Source organism: Tachyglossus aculeatus, unplaced genomic scaffold (assembly GCF_015852505.1).
Source record: "Tachyglossus aculeatus isolate mTacAcu1 unplaced genomic scaffold, mTacAcu1.pri scaffold_125_arrow_ctg1, whole genome shotgun sequence".
Taxonomy (NCBI): Eukaryota; Metazoa; Chordata; class Mammalia; order Monotremata; family Tachyglossidae; genus Tachyglossus; species Tachyglossus aculeatus.
Genome location: NW_024044854.1, coordinates 943,088 through 963,801, shown reverse-complemented (window position 1 = coordinate 963,801; position 20,714 = coordinate 943,088). Strand labels below are relative to the sequence as shown.

Here is a 20,714-nt window from a genome sequence, read left to right as displayed (position 1 = left end):
CCTTAAGGACAGCCCGAATTTACAAACTGTAATTCTCCTCTAAATGTCTGTCACCTACGTGATGAGGATCACCGACAACCTGTCCATCGTGCCCCTCACCCTGCTGGGCTACCACCTGCGCACTCCCATATACTTTTTCCTGTGACTTCTAGACTGTACCAGACTGTACTTCTAGACTGTAAGCCCACTGCTGGGTAGGGACGGTCTCTATATGTTGCCAACTTGTACTCCCCAAGCGCTTAGTACAGTGCTCTGCACACAGTAAGCAATAAATACGATTGATTGATTGATTCTTCCTACGCTGTTTCTTCTCCCTGGACCCGGAACAGGACCATTTCCTACAACTGTTGTGCAACTAAGCTATTCTTCATTTTTATGCGGGGGGCGACCGAGTTCTTTGTCCTGGCTGCCATGTTCTACGACAGCTACGACGCCATCTGCTAACCGCTACAGTATGCGACCTTGATGAGCCAGAAAGTCTGCATTTTTCTGGTGATCTGTTCCTGTCTGACCAGGTTCCTGGTCAGCTTTCCTCCTGTCATCCTTGGCCTCCACCTGGACTACTGTGGCTCCGTAGCTACTGACCACGTCTTCTGTGACGTCTCCCTTCTGCTCCTGCTCTCCTGCTCGGACACCGGGTTCCTGAGCTGATAATTTTCATGTTGGCCGTGGGGACAATACTGGTCACCTTGGTGTCAGTGGCCATGTCCTACACAGCCATTGCCCGCACCATAATGAGATCGTCATGCTCTCCACTCAGCAGAGGAGAAAGGCCTTTTCCACCCGCTCCTCCCACATGTCATGTCTTCCATCACATACGGCAGCTGAATCTTTATGTAAAACAAACCATCGAGCAAGGGCAGGGTGGACCTAACCAAGGGGGTATCCTTCCTCTACACTTCCGTGGCCCCCATGCCGAACGCTTTCATCTACACCCTGAGGAATCAGCAGGTCAAGCAGGCCATCAGGGACCTGGTGCATCGGGTTCGATTTTTCTTCAGGGGATGGCTCTTCGGTGTACAAATTCAGCAGGAAAATCTGCAGAAGACGTGGAAGTTGGTCCGCAGAGTCTCAGTGCCTGTACATTAGTCGAATACTTCTTCCTCTGCCCAACTAACAGGTTCTAACTGTTATCCATCCTTCTGTGCACCCCGTCACTCGCCCTCCAGGACATTTCTTCCCAGGCCACGTCCCTCTGTTACCTCCGTTCTTTGCCCTTATAATAATAATTATAATAGTACTTTCCAAGCGCTCACGCTATGCCAAGAACAGTTCTAAGCGCTGGGGTACATAAAAATTAATCATGTTGGACACAGTCCCTGGCCTGCATTGAACTCACACTCTGCATATCCATTTTTTACAGATGCGGTAACTGAGGCACAGAGTGTTTAAATGACTTCTCCAAGGTTACACAGCAGACACGTGGTGGAGCCTGGATTAGAACCCAAGTCCTTCTGAATCTCAGGCCCGCGATTTAATCTGAATTAATCGGATTTGGGCAGACATTCCAATCTGTCCTATTTGTCTGCACCCTGCCTAATCCCTGTTTTTATTCTGGCTCCTACTCTTTGGAAATCAATTCCATAGATTCCTGTATATATGTATATATGGTTGTACATATTTATTACCCTGTTTATTTATTTATTTATTTATTTATTTTACTTGTACATTTCTATCCTATTTATTTTATTTTGTTGGTATGTTTGGTTCTGTTCTCTGTCTCCCCTTTTAGACTGTGAGCCCACTGTTGGGTAGGGACTGTCTCTATGTGTTGCCAATTTGTACTTCCCAAGCGCTTAGTACAGTGCTCGCATATAGTAAGCGCTCAATAAATACGATTGATTGATTGATTGATTGATAGATTCATTTGTTTGGAAACTACTGGGTGGCAGGAACCTCATGAATTTCATCAGTTGTGTTCGTGCAAGCACCGAATAGAGTGCCTAGGACTCAGTAGACAGTCAATAGATTCCATTTGACTGATTGATGGATTGCTTAATACTCAATAAATCCTCACTAAATACTATCTGTTTGATTGATGGATTACTTTGCACTCAGCAGGTGTTCAACAAATGCCATTTCATTGATTGATGGATTCCTTTGCACTTAAAAGGCTCTCAAAAACTACCATGAGAAAGTCAGAGGTGTTTGGGAAGGGAAATCTTCACTCCTGTTCAGGTGGTAGGTAATGGAGGGCCCTCGGGGGAAGGGAGGGAGGGAAGGAAAGAGTAAATGAAGGATGCTACCTCTCCCAGAGGGGTGTAGCGTAAAGAACATAGAATCAACCGTTAGCTCCTATTCAGGGACTTTTAATCCAACACCTTCCCAGGAGATCTCAGCATATGGCCACCAGTCTAGGTACTGAGCCTGGGCCGCTTACAACATTCTTTCATTTTCAAAAGCCAGTTCCAAACTGACACGATCATTTCCTTTTGGCCCTCCTGAAAATGGTCCTCCTGTCGACAACTGTCATTAGTCCCCCATGAGGTCAGTCGGATTCCATGGCTTCTGACTGACTATAGAGCAATTACCTGGTATCCCGCGGTCTTCTGTGACACCCTTTCTCCATGTTAGTCCCTTCTCCAATGGTCAAACAATCAATCAATCTTTCGTATTTATTAAACACTTAATGTGTGTAGAAGTCTGTACTAAACGTTCGGAGAGTTATTAGACATATCCCTGCCCGAAACGAGTTTAGAGTCTAGAAGGGAAGAAAGACATTCATATAAATCGAGAAATTATGAATATGTACATCAGTGCTGTGGGGCTGAGAAGAGTTGTAAACGGGTGCAAATAACAGTGCAAAGTGGCAGAAGGGAGAGGGAGAAGAGGCGGCTCAGTCAGGGAAGGCCACATGGAGGAGATGTGCCTTTAATAAGATTTTCAAGGTGGTTGGCGGGTCGAAGCTGGGACGGAGGTGATAGTCTGTTGGATATGAATAGGGAGGGCCTTCCAAGCCAGAGGCAGAACGTGGACAAAAGTTTGGCGGCAGTTAATCTCCTCTTCGTGGCCAAATAAGCCATGCTAGAGCCCAAAATGCCGAGGCGTTAGGAAAACACAGGACGCTAGAGTCAATCCCAAGGAGCAATGGGGCGGGAGTTAGAGGTATTTATCCAGCGGCAGTGTTTCCAGGAGACGTTGCAGTCTGCGCTCTGGGGCAGGGACTGGGGGACACGTCATGGCGCCTAGGTGTCGATGTGTGTGTATGTACGAAGGAGGCTGCAGTTCTGGGCTGCCGAAGCCGGTCCGACAGCGGAGTCTGGAATTGGGACATGGGGAAGGTGAATTATGGGCGGGAGGGGAACAAGCCGCGTGTGGCCACTGAGCCAACTGCAGGCCCTCTGGGTGTACCGCAGGAGAGATGCGAGAGTGAGGGGAGGGACAGTGCTCTAGAGATCCACTGTGGTGGCATCTCTGAGCCCCCTCTCCGCGCTGCGGGGCGCGCATCCCAGAGCGAAGGCACGACAACGCGCTTCGGATCCCCCTCCCCACAAGTGGGAGCTCAACTCACGCCAGGATTTGGAGCGGGGAAAACGTAGCCCACGGCTGCCCAGAGACTCCCCACGGAAAAGTGGATGGCTCATGGGAGTCCACTGTGGAAACACCCCGGGGTTGACTTGTCTGCCACGGAGCCAGAGACAGAGGAAGGCAACAAAACGAAGGGAAGAAGGAGACGCCGCCTACCAATCAGACAGTTAACGGTATTTACTGAAAGTCTGATATGTGCAGAACATTGCACTGAGTGATTCGGTGAACACAGTAGGTCGAGGAGTTATGATATATTGGTCATGTTTATCACTGTCTATTTCCCTGCCTCCTCATGATTATGTAGACAGACTCGGGTGGTCTCTTGGTTGACCAAGAACTGGTGGAATGAAGGGACTCACAGTGGGAGGAAGGGAAAGGACGACGATTGAGGACGCTGATAGGGGCTCCTGGAAAGGCGAATAACTTTCTCCTACTTCTGAGGGAAGACGGTGCTAATGATGAGTTCCACTGGGACGAGAGGAGAGGCTGGACCCTGGGGACCAAAGTCCACCTTTAGATGGTAAGCCCTTTGAAGGCAGCGATCACGTCTCTTTTATACAGTACTTGCCCACAGTGTGCCAAGCACTGCACTTAGTGTTGGAGCAGATACAAGATAATCAAGATGGATTCATAGAGAACACAATCTAAGTAGAAGGGTGAAAGATTCAATTCCCATTTTTCTATGATATTTATAAAGCACTTAATATGTGTCAGACATTGTTCTAAGTCCTGGGGTAGATATAAGACAATCAGGTTGAACAAAGTGCCTGTCCCGCTTGGGGCTCTGTCTAAGGAGAAGGGAGTGCAGGAGAACTAAGGAACAGAAAAGTTAAATGACATGCAACAGGTAAAAGACGGAGCCAAGATTTGTACCCAGGTTTTCTGATTCCCAGGTCTGTGTTCTTTCCAATAGGCCAAGCTGTTTCCCAGCTATTGATTCTGTTGTCCTCGCCCAAGCTCTCAGCACAGTACTGACAAAATGAAGGGAAGAAGGACACGCCACTTACCAATGTACAGAGTGCTGCGTTCAGCCCATTAGATCTAGGATATATGATCTAGCGGTCATATTTATCGTTCTCTGTCTCCGTACCTCTTTCTCCTCATGGTTATGTAGTCGGACTCGGGTGATTTAGTGGGTGACGAGGACTTGGTGGAATGAAGAGACTGGCAGTGGGAGGAAGGGTTAGGACGACAGGTAAAGGCACTGATAGGGGCTCCTGGAAAGGCGAATAACTTTCTCCCACCTTCTGAGGGAAGTGTTCCATTGGCACAGGAGGAGAGGCGGGACCTTGGGGACCAAAGCAGGAAATCTCCCGATAGATGGAAATCTCTCTGAAGGCAGTGTTAATGGCTATTTTCTATGGTACTACCCTACCATGTGCCAAGAACTGTACTAAGCTTTGGGGCAGAAATAAAATTATCAGGATGGACACAGTTCCTTTCCCACATGAAGAGCACAATCTAAGTAGGAGGGTGTAGGATTCAATCCCCACTTTTTTATGGTATATGTTAAACACCTGTATGCCTCAAACACTGTTCTAAGTGCTGGGGCGGATACAGGATAATCAGGTTGGACACAGTCTCTGTCCTGCCTGGGGCTCACAGTCTAAGTAGGAGGTAGTGTAGGATAACTGGGGCACAGAGAAGTTAAGTGACTTGTCCATGGTCACGCAACAGGCAAATGGCAGAGCCAAGATTAATACACGGGTTCTCTGACTCCCAGCCCATGAACCTTTCCACTAGGCCACGCAGCTTCTCAGCTATTTGTTCTACTGTCCTCTGTCAAACTCTCAGCACAGTGCTGAGACCCCTGTAGGCACTCAGTAAATACGATTGATGGATTAATTGAAAGTAGGTTCCATCGCCAAAGAGCCCGGTACCTCAACCACCTTTGGGCCAAGACACCCTTTGTTTAAGGATGATCTCCATTGCTCCATATCCTTTGCTCTCCTCTTTGTCACTTGGACTGGCGATTGATGGTTTGGAATGGCTGCGGTTGTGCCCCATCCCCTGACACTCTGGACATTTCCCCAATCCGATATTTAAACGTTCACAGCCAAGCCACCAAAGTGTCTTCCAATCATTAGGGTCTCTCGACTCATCCTTGAGGAGACATTCATTTTTCTCACAATTGGTCACTTGGTCGGAACCAAAGAGAATAACAACAATAATAATAATAATGATAGCATTTGTTAAGAGCTTACTATGTGCAAAGCACTGTTCTAAGCGCTGGGGGGGAATGCAAGGTGATCAGGTTGTCCCACGTGGGGCTCACAGTCTTCATCCTCATTTTACAGATGAGGTAACTAAGGCTCAGATAAGTTAAGTGACTTGCCCAAGGTCACACAGCAGACATGTGGTGGAGCCGGGATTCGAACCCTTGACCTCTGACTCCAAAGCCCGGGCTCGTTCCAATGAGCCACGCTGCTTCTACTTCTGGTCCTGTAGTAGGTGGACAAGCCCATTTGTTGGCCAAGTGTCGACGTTGCTTTCCCTGCAGAGGAAAGAAAACTCCTGATGCCTTCGTCCACTCGCTTTCCCAGAGGATGCAGAAAATTTGGCCTTGCGGGGAGGGGTTGGGGGTCGCATGTCCAATGGTAATAAGAAGCCAACGAAGCGAACAGGATCTGGGGAGGTGAGTAAAGACAGAAGCAGGGGAATAAGGTGGAAATGCCACGCAGGTGTGACATTATCTCCGTGCCATTACCCTGTCCCTGAGCTACGACGGGCGTTCAGGAAGACTCCCGAAGTCAGAGCAGAGTAGTAGGGAAGGGAAGGACCTCTCAGGGTTACGTCAGGGTTAACCTGGTCCATTCCCTTCCCGTTTTGGATTTCAAAACCTCAGTCCGTGACAACTGCATCCACCTTCCTTCCAGCCCTGGACTACAGGAGCCTGTGCCCGGTTCTGGAGACTCCGTTCATAATTGGTAATTAACAGACAATCAATGGATCAATCAATCAGAGGAATTTACTGAGGGCTTACTGTGCACAGAGAACTTTACAAATCACATGGGAGAAAACAACAGATTTGGTAGACATATGATCTGACCACAAGAATCGTACAGTATAGAGGGAGTGAAAGACATAAATATAAATCCATAAATAAATTGGGAGTATGGCTGTACTTGTTATGCAACAGAGGGAGGGGTGAATAACCAGTTTTTAAATGGTAAAGATCCAAGTGTACTAGCGACACAAAAGGGAGAGGAAGTAAGGGAAAAGAGGGCTTCATCCAGAAAGTCTTCTGGGAGATACAACGCGCACACACACACACACACACACACACACACACACACACACACACACACACCCCTGAACTCTATCCCTAGTCTCCCTTTTGTCATCCTTACTGCTCCAAGCCGGGTCCTTTCATTAATAATAATAATAATGATAACTGTGGTACTTGTTAAGCACTTACTGTGTGTCAACTAATCGGGTTAGACACAGGCCCAGTCCCATATAGGGCTCACAGTCTTAATCCCCATTTTACAGATGACAAGACAAGCCCTGAGAAGTTAAGTGACTTGCCCAATGTCACACAGCATACAAATGGCCGAGTGGGGATTTCTGACTCAGCCTCGTGTTCTATCCTCTTCGATCTAAGGAGGCTCCCTGATGTCTGCTTAGGCTCTGAGCTCCTCTGTCACTTCACCCTGCATCCAAATCTTCTAATCTTCAGAGATATTTTCGTGTAATGGAAAAAGCGTAGCCTGAGAGTCAGAGGACACGAGTTCTAATCCCTGCTCCGACAACTACCTGCTTTGTGACCTTGTCTACAAATGGGGATTCAATTCTTGGTCTAACTCATATTTAAATTGTGAACGCCAAGAGAGACCTAATTAACTCTTATCCACCTGATAGCTTAGTCGAGTTCTTGGTACATACTAAGGGCTTGACCAAAACACATTTATTATTAACTCAGGGCTCTTAGTAAATGTAATCTCTACTCCAACCATCACGAAGATTCTCGGTGATGAAGCCTAAGGATCGCGGCGGGAACATCAGGCTTTCGTTGTCCCGCGGGCATGTGTCAGCCATCAACCCAGGAAGTCATCTCAAGGACTGCCATGTCCACAGCCTCGTGATTCCAGCCCGGAGTGGACGATCCTGGGCACAAGTAAACCTGTCCCTTCCCACCTAATATGGAGGGAAAGGAGACACTGCCCTCCATCCCCCTCCAGTAGGTCAAACTGACGAAACCCGGATACTTTGCAAAAGGTACTATCCTCTTGTACTATACAAGTCAGCCATGAGGAACCACAGACAGGTGACTGAGTTCATCCTCCTGGGACTCATGGACAACCCGGATTTACAGGCTGTGATTCTCCTCTACATGTCTCCCTCCTATGTACTGAATGTCACCGGCAACCTGACCATTGTCATCTTCACTTTGCTGGACTCCCGCCTCCACACCCCCATGTACTTCTTCCTGCGCTGCTTCTCCTTCCTGGAGATCTGCTTCAGCTCCGCCTGCATTCCTAGATTCCCGGCTACCACTGTCACCGGGGATAGGACGATTTCCTACAACTGCAGTGCAACTCAGCTATTTTTTGTCATCCTCTTGGTAGTGACTTTGTTCTTCCTTCTGGCCGCCATGTCCTACGACTGCTACATCGCCATCTTCCGGCCTCTGCATTCCACGACCATAATGATCCCGAAAGTCTGCAGCCTGCTAGTCCTCTGCTCCTGTCTGACCGGATTTCTGGTCATCTTTCCTCCTATTATCCCTGACCTCCAACAGGACTTCTGCGGCTCCTTAGCCATTGACCACTTCTGTGACGTCTCCCCTCTGCTCCTGCATTCCTGCTCGCACATCGGGTTCCTGGAGCTGATGGCTTTCATCTTGGCCTTGGGGAAACAACTGGTTACTTTGGTGTTAGTGGACATGTTCTACACAGCCATTGCCAGCACCATCCTGAGACTGCCGTCTGCTCAGCAGAAGAGAAAAGCCTTTACCACCTGCTCCTCCCACATGATCGTGGTCTCCATCACATACAGCAGCTGCATCTTCTATGCACATAAAACTCTCTGCCAAAGACAGGGTGGACCTGACCAAGAGGGTGGTCGTGCTGAACACTTCCGTGACCCCCATGTTGAAACCTTTCATCTACTCACAGCAGAACCAGTAGGTCAGGCAGGCAATCAAGGACCTGGTGCATCGCCTTGGATTTTCCTCCAGGAGGTGAGGGCTCCTTGGCGACGAAATCCACCAGGGAAATGTGCAAGAGATGCAAAGGCTCGACCACGGAGACTCGGTACCTGGACATTAGCCTAATGCTTCATCTGCATTGGTTCTCCATCACCCTGTGTGCCCCCGCACCCACCCTTCTGGAAATCCCTCCCCTGGCCAGATGCCCCTGTTACCTCAGTCCTTTGTTCTCATACACTCGGGGGAGTCAAGCCTTTTCATTTTGTACGAGAGAGACATTCCGAGATTTGCTAAGTTGGTCCGTGCCTAAGCCAATAGAAATGACCAGGTTCAGGGTGTCTTTTGCAAATCTCTTTCCGTATCCACCTAGGTGAGGCCCTGCAGCTGGAGGAGTGACGTTATTGGTCATTACAGGGAGGGGAAGCCAAAGGTTCACACTTTTTACTCACATCCTCTAACTCCCCTCTCTCAGCCCCACCCTCTCACTCCCCTCTCTTAGTCCCAACCTCCCAATCCACAACTCACCCCCAACCTCTCTCTCCCCCTCTCAGAACTATCCTCAGCATATTTGCATATGTGTCTGTTATACTGTAATTTCACTGATTTATTCTGATTCGGGCAGACATTCCCATCTGTCCTATTTGTTCTTCTCCCTAGCTGATCCCTTTTTGACTCTGGCTCCCACTCTTTGGAAATCATCTCTATGTACCTCCTCCATTCGAATGGAAACTATTGGATGGCAGGAACCAAGTCACTTTCATCAGATGTGCTCTTTCAAGCGATTAGTATAGTGCCTAGGACTCAGTAGACAGTCATTAGATGTCGTTTGATTGATTCGATTTGATTGATTGATGGATTGCTCAGCAAACCCTCAATAAATACTTCCGGATTGAGAGATGGATTTCTTTGCACTCGGCACCCACAACCCAGACTGCAGGGACGACAACACGTCTCGGATCACCCTCCCCACATGGCGGGATTCAACCCACGCCACGGTTTGGAGCGGGAAAAATGGCCACAACAGCCCTGAGATGCCCCACGGAAAGAGGGGCTCCGCTCGCGGGACTCCACTGTGGAAGCACCCTGGGTATGACCTCTCTGCCACAGAGCTAGAGCCTGAGGAAGGTGACAAATTGAAGGGAAGAAAGAGCCACCGCTTACCAGTCTGTCAATCAATGGCATTTATTGAACGCCTACGTGCGCAGAACAATATACCGAGTGCTTCGGAGAGCCCAATAGATGTAGGAGAAACTATCTATCAGTTATCCGTAGGGAGCGGGGGAAGGCGCTGAGCAAGGAACAAACAGGGAACAGGCAGTATGTGCACACAAACCGTACCCAACGGCTCAAGGCCAAACAGACTCAACAACAGGAGATAAAGAGACCAGGGCAAGAAAAACAAGCTTGCACCTGCAAGGCTCGGAGGCAACCTCAAGGCCATATCCACAGCCAGCGATGGTTGACAACGGGTGGCTGGGGGCGAGCCAGAGCAAACGCTTCGTGACTGGACAGAGCTGTTGCTAGGCTAGTGGCTGGAGGGCGGCGTGTGCTACATGGCAAAGCCTCGATACGCCATTCCCCGAGAAAACCCTGCCCCCGGGCAACGGAGGGTATGAGACGAACAAGACAAAGGGGGGAGCGCTCTCTCTTTCCCTCTCTCTCGCGCGCTCTCTCTCCCTCTCTCTCTCCCTCTCTCTCCCTCTCTCTCTCTCTCGCTCTCTCTCTCTTTTAACCATGTAACCGCTGATAGCAAAAAAAACGGCAACCAAGCTTTGAACCTCTGGCTGACTCTTCCTGGTATGAACGCGCGGGCCGCGTCCAGAGACGTCCGAAGACCCAGAGAGGGTAAGAACCCGAGAGTTGCCCCCGAAACCACGGGGAGCAACGGTCATCGTTATCATTCTCTATCTCCCTCCTCTCTCTGCTCATGGTTAAATTAGGCACACTCGGTTGGTCTCGTGGTGTGGCAGACCCGATGGAATGAAAAGACTGGAAGTGGGAGGAAGGGACAGGACGACGGATATGGGCTCCTGGAAAGGGGAATAACTTTCTCCTACCTTCTAAGGGAGGACAGTGCTACTGATGAAGTTCACTGAGAAAGGAGGAGAAGCAGGACCGTGGGGATAAAAACAGGAAATCCCCCTATAGATGCTAAAGCTCTTCCAAGGCAAGGACATGTCTATTTTTTATGGTACTTGGCTACCATTTGCCAAGAACTGTACTAACCGTTGGGTCAGATACAAAATAATCAGGATGGTCATAGTCCCTGTCCCACCTGGAGAACACAATCTAAGTAGGAGGGTGTAAGATTCAATCCACATTTTTTATGGTATTTGTTAAGCACTTACTATGTGTCAAACACTTGGAAGTGCTGTAGTAGATGCAAATTCGTTAGTTTGGACACAATCTCTGTACCGCCTGGGGCTCAGACTAATCAGGAGGGATTACAGGAGAACTGAGGCACAGAGACGTTAACTGGCTTGCCCATGGTCACGCATCAAGCACGTGGCAGAGCCAAGGTTATTGCCCAGGTTCCTTGACACCCAGACTCGAGATCTTTTCCACTAGGCCATGCTGCTTCCCAGCTATTGTTTTCACTGTCGTCTCCCAAGCTTTCAGTACAGTCTTTGGCCCCGGGTGGAAGCTCGGGAAATATTATTAATGGATTAATTGAGAGTATGTTCCATTCCCAAATAGCCCTATACGTCAACCACCCCTAGGCCTAGCCACCATTGGTAGAAGGAAGATCCCCGTTGCTCCATCTTGCTTACTCTTCTCTTGGTCTCACTCTTTTACTCTTCTCCCTCTCCCTTTTGTGTCGCCTTGATTTATTCCTTTTATTTATCCCTCTCCCAGCACCACAGCATTTATGTACATATCTATAATGTTATTTATTTACATTGATGCCTGTCTCCCTCTTTAGACTTGTAAACTCGTTGTGGTCAGGGAATGTGTCTGTTATATTGTTATACTGATCTCTCCCAAGCGCTAATACTGAGTGCCCTGCACTCAGTAAGCACTCAATAAAACGATTGGCTGACTGACGGAATTGATCACCTGGATGAGGAATTAATGGCTTGGAATGGCTGCATCTTGGCCCCACCCCAATCCGGGTATTAAACGTTCACAGCCAAAGTCACCAAAGCATCTACCATTCATTAATGTCTCCCGACTAACCCCTGGGAAGACTTTCATTATTCTCAAAATTGGTCCCCCTATGCCAATCAGAAACCAAAGAGAAGAAAATCCTCACTCTTTCTTCTGCATTAGGTAGAGTAGCCCATCTGCTGCTCAAAGATTCCAGACTGACTTCCCTGTTATGAGCAGAGAAAAATCCTGATGCCTTCCTTCCCACCTACTTTGGCCTTGTGTATATTTGATGGGGTGGCTTGTCCAGTGGTGATGGAGGGCAAAAACGAGTATCGTTTGGAGAGGTGCGTGAAAGCCCGGAACGGAGGAACAAGTGGGAAATTCCACATAGGCATAACATTATCTCAGCGTGGCTTCTCTGCCAAATGCAAGATGGACATTTGGGAAGAACTCCGGTATCAGGGCCGAATGCCAGGGAAGGGAGGACCTCTCAGGGTCACTTCGGTCCGTTCCCTTTCCATTGTGGATTTCATGGCCTCAATCCATGGACAACTGCAACCACCATTCCTCCAGCCCCGGACTCCCAGAGGTTGTGATCCTGTCATGGAGCCCCCATTCAGAACTGGTAATTATCAGTCAATAAATCAATCAGTCAATAGTATTTATTGAGAGCCTGTGCTCAGAGCACTTCAGGAAGTGCTTGGGAGAGTACCACAGAGTTTGTAGACCCGTTCCATGATCACAGTAACTTTCAAGTATAGAGGGAGTGAGAGACATAAATATAAATCCATAAACGAATTACGGATACAAATGCAACTGCTGTAGTATTGAAGGTGGGGTGAATAGCAAGTAATTAAAAGGTAAACACCCAAGTGTATTAGCGGTACAGAAAGGGGAGGGAGTACAGAAGCAGCATATCCTAGTGGCAAGAACGTGGGCTTGGGAGACAGAAGTCGTGGATTCTACTCCCGACTCTGCCACTTGTCTGTTATGTGACCTTGGGCAAGCCACATATCTTCTCTGGGCTTCAATTATCTAATCTCTAAAGATTATTATTAAAGGAAAAGAGGGTTTCAACCGGAAAGACCTCTGGGAGAGACAAATACACACTCGTGCACGCACACACACCAGAACTCAATCCCCAATCTGCTCTTTGTCATCCTTACTGTTCCAAGCAGGTTCTCATTGACCCAGAGAGGCTCCCTGTTGGCTGGTTAGTATCTGAGCGCCTCACCAGCGCCATGTATCTAGATCCTCTAATCTTCAGTAGCAGTGTTGTCTAGTGGAAAGAACACGTCCTGGGCGTCAGAGGACCTGAATTCTCATCCATGCTCCTCCACCTACCTCCTAGGTGACCTTTGACTGATCACTTCATCTCTCCATGCTTCAGTTCCCGCAACTGCAAAATATAGATTCAATTATTGGTCTGTTTCCTACTTAGATTGCGAACCTAGTGTGAGACCTGATTACCTTGTTTATTCTTCATCCAGGGAAGCCATCCCGGACTTGTCTCCTGAATACCTTTATCCTTTTCTGGCAGCATCTCCCGGGAATGACAAAACCATGAGCTCCTTAACACTCCCTGGGTCTTATGCTCATGATCCCAAAGTTCCTGACAATCTCAGTTATCCAGGTGTTGACAGTTGATGGTTTGGGGGCATGCATTCAGGTGAAACCTTGTCATTCATGGGCTTGGGCAAAGATCAATTTCCCCCCATCACATGTACACAAGACATTAACGGGTCCTTGCTCGAGGAGGCAATATGCATCAATTCTCAACAATCAGGCACGTATGCTATTCGAATTCTCATTTTTACCACGCTATTGGAATGTTTATGCTTTCCATCCCATATAAATGGAAGCTCCTTCTGGGCAGGGAATAGTTATGGCTTACTTCCCCGATCTATTAGAGCTGGATCTGCCCAAATAGGTGCTCAGTTAAGGTAATCTGTCCTCCAACCATCATACAGGTTTTCGGAGATGAAGCCTAAGACTCGCAGCTCGGACAACCACGCTTCCTTTGTCCCCCTGGGAGTTGTCTGCCCTCTACCCATGAAATCATCTCAAGGACTGCGTTGTGACCCTGCCCATGTTAGACGTCTCTCACAGCAGGAGCTGTTCCTGCCCAGCTCGTCTAATGGGAGAGAAGTCACAGCCCTCTGTCCCCCTCCAGTGAGCTGAATTGATGTACCTCTGGTGTTATCCAACAGGAGTCACAGGTCGGCCATGAGGAATCACACACAAGTAACTGAGTTCATCCTCCTAGGGCTCACAGACGACCCGAACTTGCAGGCGGTAATTCTCCTGTACATGTCTGTCACATACGTTCTGAATATCACTGGAAACCTGACCATAGTCACTCTTACCCTGCGGGACTCCCACCTCCACAGCCCAGTGTACTTCTTCCTATGCTGCTTCTCCATCTTGGAGATCTGCTTCACCTCCGCCTGCATTCCCAGATTTCTGGCTACCATTGTCAGCGTGGACAGGACCATTTCCTACAACTGCTGTGCAACTCAGCTATTCTTCCATTTTCTGCTGGGGGTGACCGAGTTCTTCCTCCTGGCCGCCGTGTCCTACGACCGGTACGTAGCCATCTGCCAGCCTCTGCACTACACGACCGTCATGAGCCAGAAAGTCTGCACCCTGCTGGTCACCTGCTCCTGTCCGACCGGGTTCCTGGTCATATTTCCTCCAATTATCCTAGGCCTCCAACTGGACTTCTGTGGCTCCATAGCCATTGATCAATTCTTCTGTGACGTCTTCCCTCTGCTCTTGCTCTCCTGTTCGGACATCGGCTTCCTGGGGTTGATGGATTTCAACTTGGCCTTGGGGACACTACTGTTCACCTTGGTGTCAGTGGCCGTGTCCTACACAGCTACCGCCTGCGCAATCCTGGGACTGCCCTCTGCTCAGCAGAAGGGAAAAGTCTTTTCCACCTGCTCCTCCTAAATGGTCGTGGTCTCCATCACATATGGCAGCTGCATCTTTATGTATATCAAACCGCCCGCAAAGGACAAGGTGGACCTGACTAAGGGGGTGGCCGTGCTGTACACTTCCGTGGTCCCCATGCTGAACCCCTTCATCTACACCCTACGGAACCAGCAGGTCAAGCAGGCCATCAAGGACCTGGTGAAAAGAGTTCAATTTTCCACCGAGGGGTGAGGATTCTTCAGCGGTGAAATCCAACAGGAAAATATGCAGAAAACGCAGAGGGTCAACCAGGGAGACTCGGTACGTGTACATATGCCTAATGCTTCATCTGCTAACAACCAGGACCTGATGGTTCTCCATCCCCCAATGCGCCCCGCACTGCCCTTTTGGAAATCCCTCCCTTGTCCAAGTCTCCCTGCTCCCTCTGCCCTTTGTCCTCATCCACTCAGAAGGGAGTCAAGCCTTTTCGCTCCACGTGAGAGACGTTCCGAGGTTTGTTCAGCCCGTCTGTACCGAAGCCAATAGAAATCTCCGGGTTCAATGTGCTTTTTGCAAATAATAATAATAATGATGATGATGATGGCATTTGCTAAGTGCTTACTATGTGCAAAGTACTGTTATAAGCGCTGGAGAGGATACAAGATGATTAGGGCGTCCCACTTGGAGTTCACAGTCTTAATCCCCATTTTACTGATGAGGTAACTGAGGCACAGATAAGTTAAGTGACTTGCCCAAAGTCACACAGCTGATAGGCGGTGGAGTCGAGATTTGAACCCATGACCTCTCACGTCCAAGCCCGTGCTCTTTCCACTAAGCCAGGCTGATTATTTTACGTCTGTATCCGAGCTAAATGAGGTATTTTAGCAAGAGGCCCTTTAACACTGACTACGTCCATTTGCTCTTCCCCCCTCTCCCTGCCCCTTGGCACTTAGGTAGATAACGTTAATTTTATTTATTTGTATTTATGTCCGTTTACTAGTATTGATGTATCTCTCCCCCACTCTAGACTGTGAGCTCGTTGTGGGTAGCGATTGTCTCTCTTTATTGCTGTATTACACTTTTCCAAGCACTTAGTATAATGCTCTGTACACAGTAAATGCTCAATAAATAAGATTGAATGATTAAATGAATGAATGAATGAATGAGGAGAGACCTCATTGGTCATTGCAGGAAAGGGAAGCCAAAGGCTCATCACCTTTTACTCCCATCCTCTCACTCCCCTCTCTCACTCCCACCCTTACTCTCTTCTCTCCCACTCCCACCGTCCCACTCCCCAGCTCACTCCAACCCTCTCACTCCCCCTCTCACATATATCCTCGGCATATATGCATATGTTTCGGTTATACTGTATTGTACTGATTTCATCTGATTTGGACGGGCATTCCAATCTGTCCTATTTGTTCTGCTCCCTGGCTAACAAGGGTTTTCACTCTGGCTTCCACTCTTTGAAACTCATCTCCATCTATCTCCTCACTGGAAAGTAGTAGTATAGTGCCTAAAACATGCTAGGCAGCCAATAGATTCCACTTGATTGATGGATGGATTGCATAATACTCAGCACGCCTTCAATATATGCTATCAGCACTCCATAAGTGATCAACAAATGTCATTTCACTGATTGATGGATTACTTTGCACCCAGTAGGCTCTGAAAAGATACCGTGAGATCAACTGATGAATTGATTTTCACTCAGTAGGTACTCATAAAATACCAGAGATGGACTAAAGGAGTGATGGATTGACTGACTAATTCGATTAATTTATATGCCTGCAATCTCAGTTCATATGAGGCGAGGTGAGGATTAGGGGAAGGGCATACTAATATAAGACCAGAAATCCTAGAAGGGGGCTGAGATGTCGGGGAAAACCACAGGAAGCTTTAGGATGAGGGAAACAGCACCGGACGACAGGCTGGGGAAGCTGGTTAGCAGCTGGTCTGGCATCCTTGTTGTTTTCCCGGAAATGTTACCAAGTGCAGAGACTGATCCCAGCCCTTCCTCTCCCTGCTCACCTGAGGCTTGGGCAAGGTAGTACGGTCATCAGTTCCGAGAGGTCCTACAGGGAGGCGCTAGGTTGACTAATGTATTGATTGATTAACTGTCGGTTCAGCCCATGACAGTGGACTCCCGTAGGAAAGGCCAACTCAGAGTGGCCGCGGGGATTCAGCTAGACCCAGGACCGAATGTCAGTATGTGTCCCCGTGGGGGACACATATTGTCACATGAGCTGCAGCGGTAGGTAGAACATTAGTAACCTCCAAGGCGACGCTCCGAAGGGGCTCTGGTCATTCCGAGCTTCTGGAAGGCTTAATAAATGGGTCTGTCATAATCTCCAGTCCACAACCACTGATGAGGCACTCTGGAAGGGAGTGGACATGGAGACGTGCCCCTAGGAGAGTCCCTAAGACAGAAGCGGGGTGTGTCTGGGTCGCCCTGTCTCAGCCATGACCTGATAGCACAGGGACCTGTGACACCCCGGAGAGAAGGATATGGGAAGCAGAGTGCCAGAGGGGCCGAAGTATTGGGATTCTGTCTGGAAACTCTTCCACTTTCTGTCGGGCGGCGGCTTCCCTGGAAAGTGGGATAATCAGAGCTAGAGCTGCTCTGGGATAAAATCTTCCCCATTTCGGGCCAGGACACCCCAGCTAGCGTTAGAGTCACAGGGGTCTCCAGTGTCCCGTCTTGCACAGGGCAGAGGGTAAAGGTACCTCACTTCTTTTCCCCGTGGTGAACAGAAATACACTGGCCTATTTCTGTTTCCTTCTTTAAAAAGACGCTGGGAAAGGGAGAGCTGAGGAAGGAGAACACCTCAAGAGCTGGGGAAGGAAGAACTTTCCTCCTGTACATGTGGTAGACAAGGGAGGACCCAAGGCGAACGGAAGGGAGGAAGGGAAGGAGAGAGGAACTGACGGATGCTACTTCCCCCATAGAGGCATAACATACAGAACACAGGGTCAACCATTAGCTCCTAGTCAGGAACCTTAATCCCACACCTTTCCAGGAGGTCTCAGCCCATGGCCGCCTGTCCAGGTAGTGAGCGCGAGCTGTTGACACGGGTGGGGTTTTAACACATCACTAAATCCTGTCAGTCCCACCTATACAACATTGCTAAAATCCACCTGTTCCTCTTCCTCGAGACTGATACCACGTTAATCCAATCACTCATCCTATCCTGCCTGGATTACTGCATCAGCCTTCCTCTTAGCCTCTGGCTTTCCCCACTCTAGTCCATATATCACTCTGCTGCCTGGAACATTTTCCTACAAAACGTTCAGGACATGTCTCCCCAATCTTCAGAAAACTCCAGTGGTTGTTCATCTACCTCCGCATCCAACAAAAACATCTCATTGTTGGCCTTAAAACTCTCAATCTCCTTGCCCCCCCTCCACTTCACCATACTAGTCTCCAACTACAACCTAGCCCGCACACTTCGCTCCTCTAATGCCAAACTTCTCACTGTGCCTTCACCTCGTCTATCTCAACCACGCTGATCCCCAGGGTCCTGCCTCTCCTCCTGTCTCAGTGGAGACACTGACATTCCTTAGAAAGTGGAAGAAAGTTATTCCCCTTTCCAGGAGCCTCTCAGAGCCCTCATCCGTCGTCCTAACACTTCCTCCCACTGCCATTTTATTCATTTCACTAGGTCCTCCTCACCCACGAAGTCAACGGATTCTGCCTACCTAACCATGAAGAGAGAGAGGCAGGGAGATATAGAATGATAAGGATGACAGATTGCATCTACTATTTCTATTGGGCTCTCGGAAGTACTCAGTACACTGTACTGCTCACGGTGGCTTTCAGTAAATACCCTTGATTGACTGATTGGTAGGCGGTGTCTCCTTCCTTTCGTTTTGTCGCCTTCTTCAGGCTCTGGCTCGGTGTCAGAGAGGTGAACCCCGGGGTGCTTCCACAAGGAAGTCCCGGGCGCAGAGCCCTTGCTGCTGGGGGACGTCTCCGGGCTGCCACGGTCTCTTTTTTCCTGCTCCAAAACGTGGCCTGAGTTGTGGTCCACCGTGTGGGGTGGGAAATCCGAGCCTCGTCGTCGCCTCTGCCGCATGAGGACAGGCAGCGCGGAGACGGGGCTTCAAGATGCCACCTCCGTGGACTTATCACCGCCCCTCCAATCCTGCTTTCCCTTCTCCCCTGCTGCACACCCAGAGAGTCTGAGTTGCCGCTGCTTTGGAGCCTCACCCCCGTCTGCAGGAGGCTTGGTGCCCTATCACGGTTCCCCCGCAACACCCAACCCCTGACTCAGGTCCAAGCTTCACTTTCGGACCCCTTCCAACAGCCGAGAACCGCAGCCCCCTTCACACGCAAACACACCCTGACCCTTGGCGCTCTGGCTTACCCCCCAGTCTCTGCTTTGGAACGGAGCCTGCAGCGCCTCCTGGAACCTCTTCAGCTTCAGGATAACTCCAACTCCAGCCCCATCGCACTTTGGGACTGACCCTATCGTCATGTGTTTCCCTAACGCCTTGGCTAGGGAAACGCCTTGGTATTTGGGGCTCTATCATGGCGGATCGGGCCACAAGCTGGAGATCAATCGCCACTGATCTCTTGCCTACGTCCTGCCTCTGGCTTGGAATGCCCTCCCTCTTCATATCCGACAGTCGACTACCCCCGTCCCCGCCCCGGGCCCCTACCACTTTCGAAACCTTATTGAAGGCACATCTTCTCGTTGGTAACAGGTAAGGACGCTGATAGGGGCTCCAGGAAAAGCTAATGATGTTCTCCCACCTCTCCTAGGGAAGGCAGTGCTAGTGATGAGTTCCACTAGGGCAGGAAGAGAGGTAGGACCCTGCGGTCCAAAGCAGGAAATCCCCCTAAGGGCGGTAAACTCTTTGAAGGCAGGTATCATGTCAGTTTTTATGGTACTTGCCTACTATGTGGCAAGCACTGTACTAAGCGTTGATGTAGATACAAGATAATCAGGATGGACAACTTCCCTACCTCAGTTGGTGAACACAATATAAGTAGGAGGGTGAAGGATCCAAACCTCTGTCTTCGAATGCCCTCCCTCCTCACATCTGCCAAACTAGCTCTCTTCCCCCCTCAAAGCTCTACTGAGAGCTCACCTCCTCCAGGAGGGCTTTCCAGGCTGAGCCCCCTTTTCCTCTGCTCCTCCTCCCTTCCCCGTCACCCCTACTATTTCCTTCTGCTCTACCCCTTCCCCGTCCCACAGCACTTGTGTATATTTGTGCATATTTATTATTCTATCTATTTTATTAATGATTTGTATATATCTACATTTCTATCTATCTTTTATGATGCTATTGATGCCTGTCTACTTGTTTTGTTTTGCTTTCTGTCTCCCCCTTCTAGGCTGTGATCCCGTTGCTCGGTAGGGATTGTCTCTGTTGCCGAATTGCACTTTCCAAGCACCTAGTACTGTACTATGCACACAGTAAGCTCTCAGCAAATTCGATTGAATGAATGAATCCACACTTTTATGGTATTTGCTAAGTGCTTTACTGTGTGTCAAACTGTTCTAAGATTGGGAGTGGATATATATTACTCAGGTAGGACAGAGTTCCTTTCTCGCTGGGTAGTCACAGTCTAAGTAGGAGGGAGTATAGGAGAACCGAGGCACAGAGAAGCGAACTGACTTGTCCATGTTCACGCAGCAGGTAATTGGCAGAGCTAAGATTAGTATTACCGGTTCTATGACTCCCTGGTCCCTGTTCCTTTCCATTAGGCCACGATGCTTCCCAGCTCCTGATTCCATTGTCCTCTCTCAGGCTCTCAACACAGGTCTGGGCCCCAGTGGGAGCTCAGGAAGATGACTGTTGAGAATGAACGGCCAGAGAGATAAGAGGAGAACCAGAAGAGGATGGAGTCTGTGAAGCCAATGTTGGATAGCGTGTTGAGGAGAAGTGGGTGGTCCACGGTGTCGAAGGCAGCTGAGAGGTCGAGGAGGATTAGGATAGAGTAGGAGCCGTTGGATTTGGCAAGAAGGAGGTCATTGGTGACCTTTGAGAGGGCAGTTTCGGTGGAGTGTAGGGGACGGAAGCCAGA

The 20,714-nt window shown here is 49.2% G+C and overlaps 1 protein-coding gene and 1 pseudogene across 1 annotated transcript; both read left to right on the top strand.

The window, feature by feature from the left end:
- Window positions 1-7,777: 7,777 nt before the first annotated feature.
- LOC119922815 (olfactory receptor 6C76-like) lies at window positions 7,778-8,657 on the top strand. Its single transcript, XM_038742446.1, has 3 exons — window positions 7,778-7,947; window positions 8,011-8,454; window positions 8,570-8,657. Exons 1-3 carry the CDS (start codon window positions 7,778-7,780, stop codon window positions 8,655-8,657), a joined length of 702 nt encoding a protein of 233 aa, XP_038598374.1.
- A 5,336-nt stretch (window positions 8,658-13,993) lies between these two features.
- LOC119922814 lies at window positions 13,994-14,932 on the top strand (annotated as a pseudogene).
- The last annotated feature ends 5,782 nt before the right edge of the window (window positions 14,933-20,714 follow it).

What these genes read in the sequence shown, in the direction of transcription:
- LOC119922815 (XM_038742446.1), top strand. Translation starts at nt 7,778, where the DNA reads ATGAGGAACCACAGACAGGTGACTGAGTTCATCCTCCTGGGACTCATG. An exon ending in TCCCGCCTCCACACCCCCAT is followed by an intron (nt 7,948 to 8,010) that starts GTACTTCTTCCT and finishes CTGCATTCCTAG; the next exon opens with ATTCCCGGCTACCACTGTCA. An exon ending in AGCACCATCCTGAGACTGCC is followed by an intron (nt 8,455 to 8,569) that starts GTCTGCTCAGCA and finishes TGCCAAAGACAG; the next exon opens with GGTGGACCTGACCAAGAGGG.